This window comes from Chaetomium tenue (genome assembly GCF_020726465.1).
Source record: "Chaetomium tenue strain MPI-SDFR-AT-0079 chromosome Unknown F5144scaffold_7, whole genome shotgun sequence".
In the NCBI taxonomy this organism is placed as follows: domain Eukaryota; kingdom Fungi; phylum Ascomycota; class Sordariomycetes; order Sordariales; family Chaetomiaceae; genus Chaetomium; species Chaetomium tenue.
The window spans coordinates 1777353-1798193 of record NW_027117335.1 but is presented as its reverse complement, the minus strand read 5'-3'; the positions used below and the strand labels follow the sequence as shown (position 1 = coordinate 1798193).

General features: G+C 55.8%; 9 protein-coding genes across 9 annotated transcripts; 3 read left to right on the top strand and 6 right to left on the bottom strand.

The window, feature by feature from the left end:
* Positions 1–1880: 1880 nt before the first annotated feature.
* F5144DRAFT_393368 (uncharacterized protein) lies at positions 1881–3585 on the bottom strand. The gene is made up of 2 exons (XM_066784736.1): positions 2378–3585; positions 1881–2316 (listed from the first exon to the last, which is right to left on the bottom strand). The coding sequence occupies exons 1-2, from the start codon at positions 3379–3381 to the stop codon at positions 2001–2003; spliced, it is 1320 nt and encodes a 439-aa protein (XP_066639049.1). The 5' UTR covers positions 3382–3585; the 3' UTR covers positions 1881–2000.
* Positions 3586–3622: 37 nt separating this feature from the next.
* Positions 3623–5349, bottom strand: F5144DRAFT_520579 (uncharacterized protein). Its single transcript, XM_066786702.1, has one exon. It carries the CDS (start codon positions 5226–5228, stop codon positions 3888–3890), a length of 1341 nt encoding a protein of 446 aa, XP_066639048.1. The 5' UTR covers positions 5229–5349; the 3' UTR covers positions 3623–3887.
* A 442-nt stretch (positions 5350–5791) lies between these two features.
* On the bottom strand, positions 5792–7258 carry F5144DRAFT_499481 (uncharacterized protein; the record flags this gene model as incomplete). The annotated part of the gene is made up of 8 exons (XM_066786329.1): positions 5792–5829; positions 5897–6069; positions 6123–6208; positions 6265–6406; positions 6476–6678; positions 6742–6978; positions 7039–7093; positions 7152–7258. The coding sequence occupies 8 exons, from the start codon at positions 7256–7258 to the stop codon at positions 5792–5794; spliced, it is 1041 nt and encodes a 346-aa protein (XP_066639047.1).
* Positions 7259–9439: 2181 nt separating this feature from the next.
* On the top strand, positions 9440–10198 carry F5144DRAFT_586582 (uncharacterized protein). Its single transcript, XM_066789773.1, has 2 exons — positions 9440–9869; positions 9937–10198. The coding sequence occupies exons 1-2, from the start codon at positions 9494–9496 to the stop codon at positions 10119–10121; spliced, it is 561 nt and encodes a 186-aa protein (XP_066639046.1). The 5' UTR covers positions 9440–9493; the 3' UTR covers positions 10122–10198.
* Positions 10199–10338: 140 nt separating this feature from the next.
* On the bottom strand, positions 10339–11897 carry F5144DRAFT_586580 (histidine phosphatase superfamily). The gene is made up of 3 exons (XM_066789772.1): positions 11668–11897; positions 11389–11605; positions 10339–11236 (listed from the first exon to the last, which is right to left on the bottom strand). Exons 1-3 carry the CDS (start codon positions 11720–11722, stop codon positions 10777–10779), a joined length of 732 nt encoding a protein of 243 aa, XP_066639045.1. The 5' UTR covers positions 11723–11897; the 3' UTR covers positions 10339–10776.
* Positions 11898–11971: 74 nt separating this feature from the next.
* F5144DRAFT_541628 (Catenin-beta-like protein) lies at positions 11972–13974 on the top strand. Its single transcript, XM_066787175.1, has 3 exons — positions 11972–12074; positions 12134–12182; positions 12249–13974. Exons 1-3 carry the CDS (start codon positions 12048–12050, stop codon positions 13958–13960), a joined length of 1788 nt encoding a protein of 595 aa, XP_066639044.1. The 5' UTR covers positions 11972–12047; the 3' UTR covers positions 13961–13974.
* F5144DRAFT_586575 (H+-ATPase G subunit-domain-containing protein) lies at positions 13975–15142 on the bottom strand. The gene is made up of 6 exons (XM_066789771.1): positions 14926–15142; positions 14803–14841; positions 14689–14722; positions 14623–14631; positions 14475–14575; positions 13975–14415 (listed from the first exon to the last, which is right to left on the bottom strand). Exons 1-6 carry the CDS (start codon positions 14926–14928, stop codon positions 14260–14262), a joined length of 342 nt encoding a protein of 113 aa, XP_066639043.1. The 5' UTR covers positions 14929–15142; the 3' UTR covers positions 13975–14259.
* A 176-nt stretch (positions 15143–15318) lies between these two features.
* On the top strand, positions 15319–15954 carry F5144DRAFT_586572 (uncharacterized protein). The gene is made up of 2 exons (XM_066789770.1): positions 15319–15502; positions 15597–15954. Exons 1-2 carry the CDS (start codon positions 15407–15409, stop codon positions 15762–15764), a joined length of 264 nt encoding a protein of 87 aa, XP_066639042.1. The 5' UTR covers positions 15319–15406; the 3' UTR covers positions 15765–15954.
* On the bottom strand, positions 15955–20689 carry F5144DRAFT_541625 (DNA-directed RNA polymerase II subunit RPB2). The gene is made up of 2 exons (XM_066787174.1): positions 16603–20689; positions 15955–16540 (listed from the first exon to the last, which is right to left on the bottom strand). Exons 1-2 carry the CDS (start codon positions 20289–20291, stop codon positions 16378–16380), a joined length of 3852 nt encoding a protein of 1283 aa, XP_066639041.1. The 5' UTR covers positions 20292–20689; the 3' UTR covers positions 15955–16377.
* Between the last annotated feature and the right edge of the window lie 152 nt (positions 20690–20841).

The window sequence follows — 20841 nt, the reverse complement described above, 5'->3', positions numbered from 1 at the left end:
CCGCGTTATTTGCCGTGTGAACACGGTTTCTTGAAGTTCCTGGGGGGCTTTCGTTTCATTCCTATAGCCGAAGATTTGATCAACACCTGCACGAGGATTTCGACATTATCTGCCCCTTCGTGGGGTGGTTGGGTTCTGAGTCGTGGATCGCAAGCACATTATAGTGGAAACGCATTGCGAGCGTAGACACTCCCGCCTATCGCGCCTAACAAATAACTTCAAAACTACCTAACTTCGAGTGGCTACCTACCTACCTTAGTTTCCCCGCCCAGCTGGTGTCTTTCAGCGCCGTAGATCCCTCTGCATGATTCCCTAGGATGTAGAGATGCCAAAGTCATTATCCGTAAATGTACCTATTGTCAAAGAGCCTACATGTAAGGACGCCCAGGCCCCCGGGTTGGTAGGTGTCCTAGATAGGTGGGCTCCTGAGAGACGAGGACACCAACCTCAACTACAATTTGCGACTCGTCATTTGATTGCACCGTGATATATGCGTCTCTCCGAACGGATTTACCGTCCTCCTTGCAGCTGTAAGTCCACTGTCCAGCAGCATGCCAGTTAAGGAAGCTGGTCAAGACAGGTATGTTGTTGAAAGTACCACCTACTTTGGAAGAGCAGTTGGTAACCTGTCGCTAAACAATCACGTCTATATCAGAACAGTACGAGACGCCCACGAGTTCGGGTCAATCCCACCGTTCAAGAGCCAGAAATTGACCAATACCGAGGCAAGCCAGGGCCGGCCGCCTTATGGCAGCGTAGGCCTGATTTCCAACTTTGCCAAAGAGGGAGAGCATCCCCTCCAATGCCATTCTCGTCTGGTACAACCACCCTCCCCGCTAGAGGCCTCCTCTAATGGTCGATGAAACACACCAAGCAGCCAGCAGCGAATACAACAGCGATCGGCTGCAACCCATTCTAACAGCCCACATTGAGGTTGAACATGGTAGGTCACCACAAGGGCCAATACTACAGATGGGGCGCAGTACGAAGCTAGGTACCTAGGTAGGCATCGCAAATAACGGCAGCTTCCGCCAAAGCCCCCAGTACATCGGTCCCTTTCCCATGCCCCCCCCTTCCCTTGATCTAAACCCACCTTATTACCATCAATCAATACCAACCAAAACCATGGCACCACCCCACGGGAGCAAACCTCATCACCCACTCCTTCCCCCTCAGCGCCGCAAAAGCAGGCCCCTTCGCCACGCTCTACTACAATGACTCCCCCCCCCCCCCCCCCCGAGCGGTGCTGCAACACCAAGATCTACGGCACGTACATACCATTCGCCATGCTGCTGGACGCACGCTCAGCGCGGGTGCGCCGATATCTGGCGTCGGCATGTAGGGTCGTCCACTGGGCAGAACGCCGCCGCCGAGGTTGATAAAGTAAGAGGAGGCGATGGGGCGGGGATTGAAGTTGGTTGGGGAGGTGGCGTTTGCTCGGGGTGGATGTGAGTGATGCGAGGACGTCGGTGGGGAGGGATTCAGGAGTGGGAGCAGCAGGGGCGAGATTATGGTGCTCTGGTGGAGGTCTGGTGTGTTTGGAGACGGGTGGTGTGTGGGGTGGCGGTGTGGGATGCTGCGGATCAGGTATGTCGTATGTCAATTTGCTCCTGGCGGGTGTTAGGTGAGTAGGCAAGGGTAAGCAACGTTGAGAATGAGGCGGTGGTGTGACGACGGAGACATACCAGACTGCCATACATCCCTCCGCGCTTTGGAAGCTGAGTGCCCAGGCGCGGCCATTATGTACGCTGGTCCAAATGAGAAAAGTGTCTAGTTTGCTTCCGGTTAGCTACGGACGTGGCAAGATACCTAGGTAGGAGGTGTAGCCCCTCGCCTTGATGTATCCGGGTCGCCTTCCGTGGCGCCCAATCCAGAACTAAGTAGCGATGCGGTTTATCACCTGATAAGACCTTAATATTGAAATGACGCTTGGGTTCAATACGGAGTTAAGTCAGCGGATTCTTGCTCCCTTAAAATGGTTAGCAACAGACGTTGGGGAGTCATGAACCCACCCCGACGACACGAGTCACACGACCTGCTTCCCCATAGCCCGTTCCATGGTCCCGCCATGCGTGGGCCATCCAACAGTAAATCTTGCAGCGGGTTCCCGAGTCCAACAGTCGTACTCGTCGGAATCCTCGGACATCACCAACCTCCTCGGCCCCTCTCTGCCTCTCGAGAGGTTGTGGTTCGGCTCCGGGTAACAGCTGGCGGTCCCAGGATCGAACCCTCTCCGGCAACGCCATTGGGTGTACTGGCGGCGGCATCTCGTCGGATTCTTCCCTCACCCGACGAAAAATGACCCCGCATTTCTCACTAAGGCCGGGTAAGCCTAGAGGTTCAAGAATTCTAAGTTGATGAGCTTGTATGTACGTACCACATCACTTCTCGGTCAGGGGCCGATCCGGGTTCAGTGCCACAACCGGGGCAGGTGGTCGTTGTCGGGTTCCTGACGCGTTTGAATACCATGCTCATCGACACGCGTTGGCCGGAGAGGAAGCATGTCTCCCAGTCGCTGGAAAGGTCGATATCTCGCTTTGTGCCATCATCCTCTATCACGAATTCGCCACGCTCGATCTTTTGGGGCCCATTCGACTTGAAGTTCACCTTCAGAATCGCCATAAATGCTTCTGCCGACCGGACGAATTCTAGATGGAACGGCGATGACTTCCCAAATGCATCGATCATGTAGACGGGCTGTTGACGGTTGATCTGAGCTGGGAGTTGGAGGATGTACTGGTGGATATCGAAGATCATTTGGAATACTCGCAGGTTCGTTTGAACGATCTTTGCCGTGGCGTCGAGGAGCACTTTTCCTTGTTGCACGCTCTGGTTGACACCATCCGTTATGACAGACAGCTTGCTGAGCCACTGGAAAGAGGACTCTTGTATCCTGCCAGCCAGTGTCTTTTGTCTCTCGCTCTGCCTCCTCGACTCCAACCTAGTGGCCTCCATCTGTACGGCCAACAGGAGAAGCTGGATCGATCCGGTGTGGCCCCTCAAATCCGCCTTGAACTGTTCCATGTCGTCCTTCCTGCACACCGCCCACTTGACTCTGACCCAGGAGTCCTTGACGCGAGATCCTGTACCGCCATCCCGCAGATGCGGTTGGTATTTCTGCATCTTGTCCCAGAACTTGTCGATGGTACGTTGGCATTGCGCTGCAACCTGCCGCAGCGCTATCTTCTCGGTGCGTTGCCCATCGTCGAGGTCGAGGCGCTTGACATGCAGGAGGGCGGTCTCGAGGGCAAACAGCTCGGCAAGCAGCTCGCGGTAGGCGGCACCCGATGCGGAGGCGTCGCGCAGGGCATCGATAACAGTGCTCACGAGGTTAAGGGCGGCGAGGAAATCACCGACAGAGAAGCCGAAACCGACGGACATTGGGTAGGCACTGTCTGGAGGATGAGTGCCGTGGGAGCAGTCAGGCTCTAGCCGGTCGGAGCTGCGAGCGGATAGGAAGAATCAGGAAATGAATGGGCTGGGCAGGGCAACTAAGGGTCGGAGGTGGGGTTAGCAGCTGGGAAGGCTTGGACACGGTTGGACCTAAAAGCCTTGCAGGAGGCCTTGGTGATGCCAGCAGTCCAGCGCATATGCATCTTCACCTCACTGTGATTGGATGGCCCTAGCCAACGAGAAACGTCCGCGTCCTGAGCCACAACTTCTCTGCGTCGTGTGATGGCAATGGCACAGCCTCACTCGATGGAGTAGGGTAGAAATGTGAAAAATTAAGCCCTATTGAGAGATACCTAGCGAGGAGATAACTGGAGGCATCAGGGGAAACCAGGGTGTTCAAGAGTGTTGGGCCAAAGCCTGGGGTTGGGCAAAGGGCAGGAGAGAGTGGGAAGCACTGAGCCGCGAGGAGCTATCCGAATTATCTGACGCGAAGCTCAACTGGCCGCCGTGCACTCAGGCATGTCAAAAGTGACAAACCCGGTTTTGAGATTCTCAAACCTCTTCAACTTCTTCAACGCTTCAATCCTCTTCTGATCCCACAGCGCAAATCCAGCGAGCCTCCACAGCTCAATCCTAAAAAAATGACGCTCCTCACTCTCCCCGAAGTCCACCCGAGGAGGCCAGGGGGAGACGCGGTGGAGGCCGCGGCCGTAGCAGGGACCATAGCGTCCCGCCATCGCATCCGACCAGCCATATGGCACCTGGTCAAGGCGGTCCCGCACAACAACATCGCTTATCCAGAACCACTCCTGCACCGTCCTATCTGTCTCCAAATCGAACACCTCCCATAGGCATTCATACCAGCACACCTCGAACGGGTACAGGTACTCCCCCAACTCCGAAAACTCGTCCTCGTCCCCCGCTGGCGGTTCCCTCTCCGCCTGCAGGTCATCGGTCGCGGCCGCGGCAACATCGGGATATAATCGGAGATACCTCACCAGGCAGGCTAAATCCAGGTTGGGGTATTTAACATGAGCGGCCGCGATCTCGTCCCCGCGCCCCTGAGCCGCCGCCTCGGCCGCGCGGTGCACGATGGCGCGGCCCAGGCGCATGATGAAATGGTCGACGTGGTCGACCAGCTGCAACTCCCACGGGCCGAGGGAGGCCAGAAGGCCCAGGCGGCGGCCGGGGTCGGTGCGAGTTTCCAGGAGGGCGACGAAGTCCCCGCCCCAGTCGCGCCCCGGCAGCGAATGCCGGGTTGGTGCCCACGCGTTGCTGACGATCTGGCGGCGGTAGAAGGCTCGCATGATGCGCTGCCGTTCGGGGCGCGACGGGGGTGCGGTCGCCGGGGTCCCGTCTCCGCCGGCGAGGGAGAAGAAGCCGAGTTGGGTGGCGATGTACGTGTCGGTGAGGAAGTTGACGTGGTGGAGAGTGCGGCAGAGCGAGATCAGCTCGTCGATGCGCGGGAGCCCCGGATCGGCTCGCGCGTCGTTTCTCATGTTAGGGGGCAGCTCGTTTTGTGGCAGCATGCCCCGGTACACGCCTCCCATGACGTGGATCCAGTCCCAGTATTTCTCGCATTTGTCGTCTCTTGTCTGGTCTGAGATACTGGAAGCGGAGAAGACGAGGAGGAACCTAGCGTCGGGCAATGCTGGGCCCAGTTCATTTTCGAGGACACGAAAGAGAATGGTGCGTCGTTGTATTATAAAACGCTGGTAGGCGAAGCGCGTGGTAGAAACGAAGTTGGCGAGGTCACGGATCGTATCGAGCTCCATCATGACCATGTCAAATAATTCGAGGGGCAGAGCACTGAGGCAAAGACTTTGTCGTGCCATTCTGCTAACCTGGACGCCGAGCTGGCGGTGCTACTCAGTTGTGGTTATGGATGGGTAAGGTACATGTAGGTAGTACTAGGTAGGTAGGTAAAGTGTGTGGCTCGAGAGTGGTGAATGCGAGAAAGCATCGTGATGGGCGTTGGACAATCGCCCATTTAAATCCCCATGGTGACGTCAGTGACATTCTTATTCTTGCCACCGACTGACTCGGTGTGTGCGGCGAAGAGAACCCTAAGCGTCATGTTGTGCGTCTCAGCACGCTAGAAAGATGATATGGACTGGATATTTGGAGCTGTTCAAAGACTTAGCATGGCGTTATGGTAGTGGCGGTGAGGGGCAGCCGTAACGAATTGTCTAAGGTATTTCATTCTTGCAATAAATAAGGTAGCGACACCGGAACGAAAGATATCTCGTAGGCACCTACAAAACAATGTAGGTAGGTAGGGAAAGATACGATTTCTCTACATGCCAGAGCCATGGCATATAACAAAGAAAGTCGGTCGGAACGCGCAACTACCTCACTATACCTTGCCCACAACACAGCTTGACTCATACACGGCTTCTTACATAACCTGGTGACCTCCCGGAAGCTCTGTGAGCCCTACAAGTTCAACCAAGTCAATATTTCCGCGACTTCCGGTAATATTACCTAGACAGGGGGAACTTACAGCCATCGTTGTCCTCCTTAACGGAAGGCTTGACAGTGCACGCGTTGGCCTTGTCAAAGGCCTGGGTGGTCAAGCCGTTGCAGGTTGGGCCGAAGCAGCGGTTGTCCATGGCGTGTTGCAGGGTGTCGTCTTTCCAGCCAAAGACGTAATCCCCGTGTTGGCCGTAGCCGGTACTAAATGGGGTTAGAGAACTCGAGTAATGGTGAAACATCGAAGGGGGACATACGGATCACCGGTGGACAGCACAAACGGCTGCGACCCATCCTCAGGCCAGTCGGCCTTGTTGTTGAACTTGGTGGTGTCCCAAACAACCTGCCAGCGTGTCAAGATCAATTTCAATGCGCATTCGCGGCTTGGGGGTTCCGTACCTCGTAGTGGACCTGCGGGATCTTGACCGGATGGGTATCCGGGCATTTACCATCGACCATAGCGAACGAAGCCGGGCCATTCGTGGGATGGGCGACGTGGTCAATGTGGTTTGGCGAGTCAAGGTTCTTGCCATCCCAGCAGCTGTACCGCAAACAACGTCAGTGATGTATTCGCCAGGACATCATGATCCCCTTTCCAGGGGCCACCTACATGGGGAAGATGACGCTCGACCGGATACCGCCGGGGCACGGCGTCGTCGGGAAACTCTCGGTGTCGCGCTGCGGGTCGAAGCATGGCGAGTAGGTGTTACCGCCAAAGTTAGGGCCGGTGTAGCAGCGGAAGCAGCTCTGAACGCCGCGCCCAAGGTTGGTAGGCTTTCTGCGGGAGACGTCGCCAGAGAACATGCGGAAACCCTACCCGTTTCGTGAGCGTCTGCGTGCTGTTGTATCAGATTCCCATCAGGGGCGGGGCCGTACCGGCTTGAATGCAGTAACCGTCTTGGGCCCTGGGGCAGTGTAGTACACGGTGATGCCGCCGTTGGCTGCGCCGATGACGTCGTTAACCATCTGGGGGACTCGCTTGAAGGTGCCGTTGCGGGCCCGATAGTAAACGTTGGCGGTCCAGTAGTTCGACAGGTCTTGATCGAAGGTACAGCTGGTGCATTGTGCCAGCTTGGAAATATCGGTCGAGGGCATCGAGGCGTTGAAGGCATTCTACGACACTTAGTTGCGAATACCAGCAGAGGCACAGGGCGGACAAGTAGGTAGCCTTACTCCGCCGACAATCTGGTGGACGTGGGCTGACGGTACGTTTCCGGGCTCAACGAGGCTTGGAATCAGTGTTAGTAGAATGCACGTCTCCTTCTCTCAAAACATGTGTGACGTACGGATCGATACGGTCGATGCTGAGCTCAGAGCATCCAAACCGCAGCATGGTGGTGCTGTACTGCGCCTGAACGGCGGGCACCGAAAGCAAACCCAGCAAAGGAAGCATCGTGTAGGTCGATTTGTTGCGACAAAACTAGAAACAGCCAAACGGCAAGAGTAGCAAGCTCAGTTGAGTCAACGAGACGAGAAGAAAATGAACAGATGGCGATCGGATCTAGCCGGGCCGCATGCACTCTTTAAAATGCCCGAACGAAAGGCCGCCACTATGTCAAATTGATATCTTTAGAAACTGAGCAATTCAAGTGCCGGCCTACGGTGGAATGCTGGTGGTTTATATTGACAACATTACCCAGGCCTATCAAAAGCTCTAGCGTTGATGGATCGCCAATCCTATGCATTTTACCGGACGGCCTGCCCGGTGCAAAGCCTGTGGGGGAACCATGTCACGGCGTGGTTATATTACCTAGGTACACCATAAGGTAGCGTTGGACCGGTACGACGGCATGCTCGTCGGCACTCACATGGACAAACACAACAACCAAACTTCCGTCAAACCCATATCTTTGGGAGCATTGACGTAATTTCGGAACCTCGGCATCCTATTGAGGCATCCAAGTCCCCGGTCCAATCTGTATTCATCTGCAGTGATTCTAGATTGGAAATATCCAACAACTGATCCCAGTATGCGGCCCAATGGCCGGAGTTGTTACAAGACTTGGTGTCCTCGATCGTGGAGATCGACAAAGCCAGTGTTTTGGCAGAGGAACATTCTATGGAAGCCCCCATGGAATTTGCTAGAAGGGTGGAAATAAAGTGCCGCATCTACAGAGTAATATTTCTGGGGTGATGTGACCAATAACAGATAACACGATGCATCAACGAGAGGTTTCGGGGCAAACCTGGCACCCCCCCCCACCCCCCAGCTGCCCTCATACCAGCTAGATAGGTACTTTTTAGGGTGTTGTACAGCTTATGTTCTCTTAGGATCCTCAACCGCTCCTCGGATTTTGACTCCTGAATTAGCCCAGGTTGTGATGCAGTTGCCTACAATATGTGATACCTTACTGAACCACACGAACAGCCGTCGTTGCACCATCACCACCTCTGAGGAAGTCGCTGCAGCCGCCATGAAACCTGGTTTTCCCTTTTACTCATGTAGGGTCGTATTAGTCTCTTGCATTTACTTATTATTATTATTCATACTCCGCTATGCCCTAGGGCGTGCCGGACCCTCTGCTATTTAGTGTACAGGAAAACCGTGCCCTCCCGGGCCGGGTGAAAAACCCCTACCAACAATCAAGGAACGATGCGTTCTGGTGAGTCTACGTATACAAAGAGAGGAGGCCTCCTGGCCTCCGAACGGGGGCGCTTCAGGCCGCCGTTTCCAGCTCGAGCCTCCTGGCCAAGCTGTACATCGGCAGCCTCCCCGAGTCCATCAGCCAGTCGAGGATCCTCCTCGCAAGCCGTGCAGTCGTGGGATTGATACCGTGTAGAACTGAGTAAAAGTCCCGTCGTGTCCGAATTCCAGTTCTCTCCCATCTTCGAGTCAACGGTGGGGCCAAACACCACACTACCAGGTGTTCGGCAGTCTCTCGTCCCTCGCCACACTCGCAGGCAGGCGTCAGAACCTCCGGGACTTCCCGTGTAAACAAGTAGTCCCGTAGGCCTATTGCTCCAGTCCGGATTTGAATGAGCAGTGAGCTTTTCGCCTTGCTGAGACCGTCATGCCTCCTTAGGGTTTCGTTCCGGAATAGCGTCTCCCGCTGATGGTCAAAGTCGTCCGCCGGCCTGGTGATTGCTCTGCCGTCCCGTTCCTTTAACCACCTCGCTCTCCAGGCCTCTTCTACTGCCTTGACTTGCATTTACTTTGCATGTCGAGTCACACATAGCCTTCCGCTGACTTGAGGGGTTGAACCAGCATCCCTTATGATCCGTGATACATCCCAACCCGATCTAATAGTCCATGGCATAAGCTAGAGCCGTTTCTTTCTCAGCAACAAAATCATCCTGCTGCAAACCATCCAGGATAGGATACAGAGATGATAACACGCCAAATTTGTCAACCCTAGAAATCATGGCTCAAAATAAACCATTAACCCTAAAGCCCGAGAGGCCTCGGCGTTTCTTCTCATTTTGACATGGCCGCGTCACTCTTCGCCAAACCAAGAAGTAAGCGAGCGCGACGAGAAGGTAACTATTGCCGAGATCCTTCGGCAACTCGCAGTGACCTAGGAATATAAAGCCCACCTAGGTAAGCACCTACGTTCCGTTCTGGATTGCAGGGAGGATATCAGGCTGACCCTAACCCTCAAGCAACCCCTTTTCGCTGTCAAGTGTCAACATGCCCATCCTCGACACCCTCAACACTGTTGCTTCGGCGTTGTTCAGCAACCTTGCCCCATTCCACGTCCTTTTTTATTCTACACTTCTTGGTACAGAACTATTCCAAACCTTCATCAACACCAAAATCGCCTTCCTCGCTCTTCCTCGGTCCGCATTCACCACGCTCCAAAGACGCATCTTCCCCATCTACTTCTTGAGCCAGACAATCCTGGTTGTTTTGAGTGCCATAACCTTTCCCCCACATGGCGTCTCTTCTTTACTTATGCGGAGGGGTGATTGGATCCCGTATGCCGTGGCAACGGTGACCTCCGTTATGAACCTTGCCGTGTACGGGCCGAAAACGCAAAAGGCCATGGTCGACTGTATACACCAAGGTGCGTGGGATGACTATATCCTACCTAGGTAACCTGTATTGGAATTCCAAGTTCTGATGTTCAAAAGAGACACGCGATAGTCGTAAAACCCGGGAGAACGGTGCCATCGATGGACCTTCGCAGGAGATGAAGAGCCTTCGGCGAGCGTTTTCAAGGCACCATGCTATGTCTATCCACCTAAATCTAACGTCAATCGGGGCGATGGTGTTTTATGGGTGGCGCTTGGCTTCCAGGTTAACTGTACATACATAATAGGTAAGGTACCTACCTACCTAGGTACCTAGGTAAATCAGGGTCAAACAAGAAGTACTCACCCCCCATCAAAAGCCCCGTGTGACGAACCTGTCCAGGATTCTATCCTGTTAGGGTTCAGCTTCGTTGAAGGTAATCTCTCGAGGATGCTTAGGTTCGGTGCAGCCAAAGGGTGCACAACAATAGACTTGTCTCAACAGTAGGCTTGTGAGCTTGTAGCGAACTGTAGTTGTGATTGCTAACTGGAGAACTCCCAGAGCTCTCTAGAACGAGTGACTATATACTATCCAGGTTCCTATGGATATGCCTTCACAACAGTATATCCGTGGTGGATGTACTTGCTATGGCCCATATCCTCTCTATCCCTGGATATGGCCTTCTTGGCACCGATCCAGATCGCCGTGCATCCTAACCCTGATGATTGGTCCGGGCGCCTTCTGGGCGCTTCCCCTGGTCCGCATGTATGCGGCCCAATCCGTGACACGAGGCACGAGGCCCACAGACGAGACACTCAGAGAAAGGGCGGCGATGGTCAGGCAGCACAACCGATGGATGGCGGAACAACGGAGGCTGGACAAGAGCCGCGACCCAGTGGAGCATTTCATACCCGACCCAAAAGACCACCTCCCAGGGGATTAAACGACCTCTACACCCCTCAAACACCATCCACCACCTCGGCAGCAGCACCATCCACAGCACCATCTTCCTCCGGCAACCCATCCCCCAACGGCACAACCCGATCCCAACTCCAACCCATCCCCCCGGCCTCCATCCCCTCCCACAACCTCAACCCCACACCACCACCCCCCTCACCATCACCCTCAAGAAACTCAACAACCCTAAAATCCGCATTCATAAAAAACCTTCCCGTCACCCCCACCCTCAAAAACCCCGAATGCGACACCACCACCACCGCCTTCTCCGGACGGGCGCGCAGGTCGCGCAGGACGGCCTGGCCGCGTGCGAGGATGGCCGGGCGTGTGCAGCCATAGATGGGGGCGGCCGCGGGCGAGGTCTTGTCGGGGTAGAGCGGGTCGACGGTGGAAAAGTCGATTTGGGGGAAGAGCTTGGTCAGGGTGGGGAGGGGGGTGCCGGTGTCGCAGGGGGAGAGGGAGGTTTCTGGGGGGGTGGGGGTGGTGGTGTTAGCGGTTTAAACAGGGGTTGGTTGGAATTCTGGCGGACTCGGATTGATGTTTGGGAGGGAAGGAGCAGGGTATTAATCATGGACAGAAGTAATTTCAACTCGATAAGAATAAACAAATCATAGTTACCTTGCCAACCTGCATGTGCGACGATTGGTACCCCCTTGCCAATGAGGTCGCCGAATGCGAGCAGTGCCGTCTCAATGGTCCGTATTGAGGGACTGACGATTATGAGCCCAACGTCGAGGTCTTTGAGTATCGTAGGTGTGATGTGGGCTTTTAGCTCGGCACATTGCTGTCGGCCAAGTTCTGAGAGAACCGGGTCATGTAGAGAGTAGTCTTGTGGTGTATGTTAGTGAGGGTGATCTAAGATAAGGAGGAAGAAGACAAGTTTGAGGACTTATTTTCGACGTTGTGTAGGGCCTGCGCGTGCCGAACCAGGATAACGGTTGGTGGCATTTTAGGGATTCGTTTTAGGTGGAGTGAGGCCGGGTAGAAGGGAATTATCAACCCAAGTAAGCAATTCAGGATCTAGGAATATCGAAACAGCGGCGTGCAACAATGCTCTCGGTGTTGAATGTTTCAAGTTTGGGTGATGTTTAGGTGTGAGTCGGGCAACGGACCCACCACACTGTGCATGGCTTGGCAGGTGCTGGACACAACACAGTGTGGATTTACTTTGTGCTGCCAAAGAACTCCAACCAAACCCATTCCAGATCGCTGCAAGGCTGAACAGCCTCTCCAAACCTCCACCCGACATCATCACCATAACGAGTCCGCCACCATGACGAGCATAGACGAACTCTTCCAAGTATGCACGCACCCGCACCAATCCAATTGTCATCCATCAAACCATCTAACATTTCCTAGAAATCTGGGCTCCCCAGCAAGCGCAAGCTCGATCCCGTCCGTGATCCAAGTATGTCTGCTCCCTCCTCTCCTATCCCCTCCCTTCCCACACATCTCACTAACGCAACCCCACTAGCCGAAGTCTACAAATCCGCCAAAGTCACCCCCTCCACCTCTCGCCACGCCCACATCGAAGACGACAACGACCCCGACACCGAAGCTGGCCCCTCCCTTCCACCCCCCGACGACGAAGACGACTACGGCCCATCCGCCCCACCCAACAACGAAGACGATGAAGACGAACCCGGCGACGACGCCGACGGGCGCTTTTTCGGCGGGGGCATCACACGCACGGAGCGCGAGATCCTCGACTACATGGACACGAACCCGGCCGCCGCCGATGCCGAAGACGAAACCATCGACCAAACCTGGCTGAAGAAGACGGCGCTGGCCTTTGAAAAGAAAATCACGCGCAACGCCGAGCTGCGCGCGCGCTACGAGTCGGACCCGACACGGTTTATTGACTCGGAGGCGGATCTGGATGGCGCGATTAAAGCGCTGTCGATCTTGTCCGAGCACCCGGAGCTGTATCCGGCTTTTGCGCGGTTGGGGTGCGTGGGGAGTTTGGTGTCGCTGCTGGCGCATGAGAATACGGATATTGCGCTGGATGCGGTGGAGATTGTGGGGGAGTTGACGGATGAGGATGTGGCCGCGACGGAGGAGCAGTGGGGGGCGTTGGTGGACGCGTTGGTGGAGGCGGATTTGCTGGGGTTGGTGGTGAGTAATTTGGGGAGGTTGGATGAGACGCAGGAGACGGATCGTGAAGGGGTGTATCGCGCGCTGGGGGTGGTGGAGAATTTGTGCTCGAGGTTGGAGACGGCTGAGGTGGTGGGGGAGGAGGAGGCGTTGGTGAAGTGGTTGTTGGAGAGGGCAGGGAGGAAGGAGGTGCCCGTGGGGCAGAATAAACAGTATGCGGCGGAGATATTGGCGATTTTGGTGCAGAGCTCGGCGAAGAATAGGAGGCGGCTGGCGGGGTTGGATGCGGTGGACCAGATACTACAGCTTGTGGCGGCCTACCGGAAGCGGGATCCGGAGAAGGGTGGGGACGAGGAGGAGTACATGGAGAACTTGTTCGAGGCGCTGACGAGTATTGCGGACGAGCCCGAGGGGAAGGCCAAGTTCGTGGACGCCGAGGGCGTGGAGCTGTGCCTGATGATGCTCAAGGACGGGAAGCTCAGCAAGCCAGCAGCGTTGAGACTACTCGACCACGCAGTGGGTGGGCCGGCTGGGGCTAGCGTCTGTCAAAAGATTGTAGATGCGGGCGGGCTCAAGACGACTTTCACCATGTTCATGAAGACGCGCGACAACCAGACGACCGAACACTTGGTGGGTATATTTGCCTCAATGCTGCGGTTGCTGCCAGCCGACTCAGCGGAGCGGATCCGCGCGCTCGCCAAGTTTGTGGAGAAGGACTACGAGAAGACGGCCAAGCTGGTCCAATTACGGCGAAACTATGCCGCGGTTATTGGCCGCGTGGATGAACGGATCAAGGAGGAACGAAAAGGCATGAACGCTGCGGAAAGAGAGGAAATGGCGGATGAGTGGTTCTCCCGCCGTCTCGACGCCGGCCTTTTCCGCCTCCAGACGATCGACGTAATCCTGGCATGGCTCATTGCGGAAGACGACGGGGCGAGGAAAAATATTCAGGCGCTCTTGGCTGATAGGGATGAGTCGTTTGCGGATATTAGGGGGACCATCCAGGAGCAGATTGATGGCATTGATGTCGAGTCGGAGGAAGGGAACGAGACGAAGGAGATGCTAAAGGCACTCGTTCAATTTCTTCAATAAGGCGGAGGCAGGAGTGTTATGATAAAGGAGTGTAAATCAAGTTAGATACCAAGATACCATGGTCACCGGCCGTTCTCACGATCCTTAAAAGTCACGCTCTAAAGGTCCAATCCGTTGACACTGGCCTAACTCGAGCTCATGATGCTCTGACCGCTGCAGCGTCGCCATCATACATTGTTTCCCACAACCAGTGCTGTCTAATCCTTCCCGCCATTCGCAGAGCCCGTACGATAAAGCAGCCCGTCATGCACGCCCCACTTCCTCCTTGTCAGTCCCCCATCGTCTCGCTATTCAAGCCTTCATGAAACAGGGGTAGGGTGCGCGTGCGAGACAGCCGAAAGCAGGTTCTTGATGATCTCGTCGCGGTGCTTCTTCCCGACGTCTTGGATCTCGCTGATCTTCTCGTCGGCCTCCTTGTTGGCCTCCTCCTCCGCCGCCTTGTTTCCCTGCGTGTGCTGTAACCAAACAGTTAGCAGCCCCCTCGGTACCGTGGCTCCTCGCGAGGTCGACAGACCTGTGCTTCAAACCCCTTGTACTCGGCCTCCTTGTCCGCGCGGTAGGCCTCGATCTCCTTCTTGGCCTCGTCGCGTGCTTCCCTCACTCGCTTGGTGCGGTCTGGATCGTGTCAGTCGTTGGTCGGGCTGTCGGGGGTCGGGACGTACACTCTCGCGCTGTGGTAGATGCATGTTAGTGCTGCTACGGGGATGGCTAACTGTCGGTGGACATACCCTTCTGAACAATCTTGGATGCCTCCCGCTCGGCCTACTCCGTGTCAGTCAATGCCAATTCCCCACCGGTATTTGGAGTAACCGTCGCGTAATCGAGGTGGAAAGGGGCCGTACATCGAGGAGGGTCTGAATGCCCGCTGAGTTTTGTGCAGACTGCCACGACGTTAGCAAGACTCGGACAAGGCATCAGCCGGATCTCGAGTGAGAACGGTTCGATGCAACAGCTGCGAACCATACCATCTTGGGAGCTTCGTCTCTGGGTAACGATAACGGAAGGTGATAGGTGTAATCCACAGGTCTGATCGCGGGGTAGTGTCGTTTGTATCGTCAAGTATCCGTCCAGAAAGCTGCAAGCACCGTTCAGTTGTTGGTTTCGAGATACAATGCAAGTCGTCGGTCGCAAGCAAGGCGGATGGAGCCGTCGGTGGAAACAAGCCATCCACCAACAGCCGCAGCTCGAAGGCGGCACAGCTTCCCCTGCCCGCGCTGACGGCACCGCCCCACCCACGCCCCTCACTGAACTGGCGCTCACTTGCTCGCCTTGCCGAGCCGAGACAGGCGGTGTGGCCCGGCAGAACATGCATCATTGAGCTTGGCCGCCGCTTGCAACCGGGCTTCATCGGAGCATTGGAAACCGAACGAGGTCAACTCCAACATTGAGAAATTCCCAGGATGCCTCTGCAATAGCACGTCCAGGTACCAATTCACGCCGCCCACCATGTCCCGCGCCTCCAAGATGACCTTGCTGGGCACCTCGCTCTTTGCCATGAGCACGGTGGTATTCGTGCACTTCCAGCAAAAGGCCGAGCAACAGGTTCGTCACCCCCTCCCCCCCCCTCTCCTCCCTGGAAGCTCGGTTCGTCTCGACCAAGCTACTTAGGCTAACGACTCTGACCCCCCACCACCAGGCGATGCACGAGGGTGTGATCCGCGACATGGAACAGCAACGTATCAAGCGCGAGCGCCAAGCCGACTTCGATATCCAGCGAGAGCTCGAGGCCGAGTACAAGAAGGAGCAGACGGTGCGGGACAGTACGGCGGAGGGATCCGGGGGGGCGAGTGGGACGGGGAGGTAGCATTGGGCTTGCACCGGGAGACTTCAGGGGAAACGGACGGGTGGGATGAGGAAAAGACGGAGGACGATACCCACGGAAGCGGTCGGAAAAGAAGCTGGCAGGCGACGGCCACAAGGTGGCCCACGATGCACACCACACCACATGTACCATATTGTAAAGGATTATAACCACCACGCAAGATAGAGGATAGATAATCTCCAAGTCGGTTGCATTTCGCTAAACAAGCTACTGTATGGTATCTCACAACGCAAAGCAAAACCCCCATCCTCAAAATTAAATTACCTACCGGATTTTACTTACAGAGTGGTTATGATGGAATCGCAAAGCCCTTCACCCTTTGCCGGCATCAACGGGGCCACCGTCCAAACCACGGCCGCAGCAAAATCCACGCTTCATACAAATCATAAACCAAGAGCCACAAAAATCACAGCTGATCCCCCTCCCGCAAAGCAAGCAAACGGAGGTGGGAAAGCAAAGCCACACGAAACGCAAAACGCCAAACGACCCTCAAATGCATGCAATTTTCAGTTCCCCTTTTCTCTCCCGTGGCACATCCGCAGATGCCCACCCCACCACCAGTACCTCAGGCTCTCTCTCTCTCTCAGCCATCCGCTCAGCGCACCGAGATGCCCGACCGGCTGGTGAACATGCGCGAGGCAATGTTCATGGCCATGAGCTCCTGGAAGAGCAGCTTGGCGGCGTACGGCAAGTGCACCTGCGCAATCTTGGTCTTGTTCTTGCACGGCCGGCACTCGAACGACTGCTTGGTGAGGTTTCTACATATCTCAGTCAGTATCACCATACCATCCATAAACGAATCACGAAGGGAGGAACATACGCAATGGGCGTCATCAGGCCACAAATCTCGCAGATGTGCACGCGGAACGCATCCGACACCTCAAACAGGCGCTCCTTCAGGAAGCTCGCCGCGCCGTGCGCAATCATGCAATCACGCTCCATTTCACCGAACCGCAGGCCACCGTCACGCGCACGACCCTCGACGGGCTGGCGGGTCATGATCTGCAGCGGGCCGCGGGCGCGCGCGTGGATCTTGTCGTCGACCATGTGGCGCAGGCGTTGGTAGTAAGTAGGGCCGAAGAAAATCTGCGAGCGCAGCTTGCGGCCCGTGTGGCCGTGGTACATGACCTCGAAGCCGCGGGACTGGTAGCCGTGCTCGCGGAGGAGGTCCGACACGCTGTCGACCGTCACGTCGGTGAAGGGGGTCGCGTCGCCTTCCATGCCCTTGAGCGTCGACACCTTGGACAGCAGGCACTCGATCAAATGGGCGATGGTCATACGCGACGGAATGGCGTGAGGGTTGATGATGATGTCGGGCGTGATACCCTCGGCCGTGAAGGGCATGTCCTCCTGGCGGTATGTGACACCGATGGTACCCTTTTGACCGTGGCGAGACGCAAACTTATCGCCGATCTGCGGGACCTTGGTGGTGCGGACTCTGACCTTGACGTAGCGCATACCGTCCTGGTTGGTGGTCATGACAACTTGGTCAATGATGCCGCTTTCTGTGCTGCGGAGCGGCGTGGACGCGTCCCGCTTGACGTGCTGGTTGGACCGCTGGCCGAGTTCCGCGTTGTCCGGGTTGATGGGACATGTCTTCCCGATGATGATATCCTCGCCCGAGACGCGGATGCCGGGAGCCACGATGCCGTCGGCATCAAGCTTGTCGTAGGTGCTGTGCTTCAGGCGGAGCGTGTCGCTCCTGTTGGGCTTTTCGAACTGCTCGACAATGTTGATACCGACTCGTTTCTCGCAGTCGGTGTACGAGCGGAAGAACAGACTGCGGAAGATACCGCGGTCGATACTGCTCTGATTCATAATCACGGAGTCTTCTTGGTTGTAACCGGAGTAACAAGCGATTGCAACAATGGCGTTCTGGCCGGCCGGTAGCTCCCGGAACTTGAGGAACTCCATCGACCGCGTGGTGGCAAGCGGCTTCTGCGGGTAGTAGAGAATGTTGGCCATGGTGTCCATGCGCCGCGAGTAGTTGGTGAGGAAAAAGCCCATCGCCTGCTTGCCCATGGCAGACTGGTATGTGTTTCTGGGCGATTGGTTGTGATCGGGAAAGGGGATGATGCTCGCGCAGATTCCGAGGAGCATGCTGGGATGGATCTCACAATGCGTGTACATGTGAGTCGTCGGGTTCGGCTTCGTCTTGATCCGGTTATTGCCCAACCCGGAGTTGTCCTGCTCGATCCTTCCCATCTTCCGGGCGCGGAACTGATCAAGATCCTGGGGGGTCATGCAGATCATGACCGTCTCCTCCTCCTCAGCATCAAGATACTCAATAGCGCCCGACTTTAACAGGCCTTGCCAGCCCCAGTAGTCCGGGTGGTATTTGCCCATCTCTGCGTCCATCTTCAGGCGCGCAATGTGATCCTTGTTTAAAATCAGTGCGCCCATCTCAGCGCCGCTCTCGCCATTCGGTTCTTGCTCCACCGTGAACAGCGGCCTCATTACCCGACCCGCATCTGAAAAGATCTTGAACTCACGGTCGCGGATGTCTCTAACGAGCGAAACCTCAAACGAGATAACGTTCTTTCTCCGCAGCCCCTGAACCAGCGTGACAAGATGCTTTGGGTCTTGATGAACACCCACCCAGGTGCCGTTTACGAACACCTTGGTGGCGTTCGGATACCGGAGTGGTTCGTACTCCTCGAGCACTTCCATACCTCGGGCGATCATGAACTCGACGATCGGGTCCGCGGGGGTGCCCACACTGACGTAACACATCAGTGACAAGTTTTTGACGAGACCGCAAGCCTGGCCTTCTGGTGTCTCAGCCGGGCACACCAATCCCCAATGAGTATTGTGAAGCTGGCGGGGCTTTGCAAGCTTTCCGTCGCGCCCGATGGGCGTGTTGGTGCGCCGTAAATGGGACAGCGTCGAGGCAAAAGTGTAGCGGTTCAACACCTGCGACACACCGGCAGTGGAGCTCGCGGCCTTCTTCTGGTCGCCCCAGTTACCCGTCGCCAGCGAGTACTTCAAGCCATTTGTGAGGGTCGAGTGCTTGATACCCAAGGGCAGGGAGAAGTTCTTGTTGGTGTCGATGCAACGCTTCATGTACGACATCAGGTCCTGCGTCATGCGCCGGATAACGTTCCGGAACAGCTTGGCCAAGAGAGGGCCGGGGAGATCCAGCCTCTTCTTGCCGAAATGGTCGCGGTCGTCGGGGTCCCGGCGACCAAGGGCGCACTGGAGCAACCTGTGCACCATGTACCCCAAGAAGAAGGCTTTCCGGGTCTCGCAACCCTCAGTTTGTGAAATATGCGGCAACATTTCTTTCTGGAGCAAGTCCTTTGCAGCTCTCACGCGGTTCATACGGTTCTGGCCGGCGTTACCGTTGCCACGCTTTCCGATGAAATCGAGGGCGATCTCGCGGTCTTGAATGCAGAAAGCTTCTTCGATGCAGGGCCTCAGGGCCTCGAGCATCTGGGTGTCTGTCCGATCGTAGCAAATGTGGTTGAGGATGTCCTCGTCGGACACGATGCCAAGGGCGCGGAAAACAATGCCAAGTGAAACGTCCTCGCGCACATATGGCAACGTGACGCTGACTGTGTTCGCCAGCCTTCCCTTCTCGGGCGAGCCTTTGGAGTGCAGTTTCATCTGCAACGACGAAATAAGTCGTGAACCCTTCTCCAGCGCTGAGCGAATCTCGGCCTGATAGGAGACACTACCTCCTGGCGGCTTCTTGAACACCTGAACGATATTGGCGGCCGAACGCTCTTGGGCGATTAGCACCTTTTCGCTGCCGTTGATGATGAAGTAGCCACCCTGGTCGTAAGGACATTCGTTGAGAAGAAAGAGGGACTCGTCGTCCTCACCAGCCAGATGGCAAACTTGTGACTTGACCATAACTGGCAACTTGCCAAGGAAGATTAGGTCGCCCTTGTCTTCCCCTCCCTTTCCAGAGCCCTCTGTCGGCCCGGTATCCTCCTCTTCCCAGCGGACGGTTTTCGGTGCCTCGCCTGTCCGGGCCATGTACTCCTGCTGCTCTTCGTCCATGTCCTTTAGAGCAACCTCTTCGTTGATAGCGACCCGAGCACGCTTCGTTACTCTGCAATACATAGGCGCAGAGTAAGTCAGGTTGCGGTCGCGGCATTCGTAGGGCAAAAGGCTCGTCGTTTCGCCGGTGGCTTCTGTGAGCATCGGCTTGGAAATCAGCACATTGTCGAAATGAATGTCGTATCTCCGCATCGCGATGTCCCGACCGCCATCATCGCCGGGGTTCGGGTGATCGAGAGTCAAGTCGGCGTACTCATCGACGAGAGACTGAATTGTGGTAGATGTGAACTCGTCGAACGAGTCGATCTGTTGCGCAACAAGGCCTTTGCAGTCGAAATGTGCTTGAATAACATCCCAGGTGTCTTCGGCTGTGATAGTGTCATCGGTGTCTTCGGCATCCTCGAGCTCGGCCTCTTCGAGCTCGGGCTCGGGATCGTATTGCTCGCCATTCTCCTCATAGCGCCCTTCGTAGCCCAACGGGTCCCGGGTCGCAAAATCGGCCATGTCGAGGCAAGATGATCCAGAGAATGTGGTCGCTGGATTAGAAATCGGGAGTCGGGTGTTTTAAGGAACCCGTGACGGGTTAGAAGATGTAGGAGAAACGGAATAGAGGTCGGCAAGAATTGATGGCTACAGCAAGAAGAAATAAGAGACGCTCAGTCACGAGGTGGGATGAGCGAGCTTAGAAATCGCCACGGGATGCGGGGACGCGGTCGTTTCGTATCAACTCGACGTGCGCAGATGGTCTGTCTTATCAAGGACTAAATTGTGTCCCGTGATGTAATGGTAAGAGTGATTAGGAAGAAATGGTGTGATTTCGGGTTGAAAGTAACCGCGGTCGAGGGATCGTGGATGGTGATTGTTTCGGTTTGAAGTTGGTTGTTGAGGTTCGAAGGCGATCGGTTGCCGGTCGATTTTCACAAGGCTTGAAAGACGCGGCGAAAGACGCTAGTCCCTAAGCAGCTATCAGTCTTGGCGCAGCTTTGTTGATCGCCACACCTGACGACGCCACATCTGAACAAGCCACTTGAGGTCCTCGGTCCACAACAAAGCC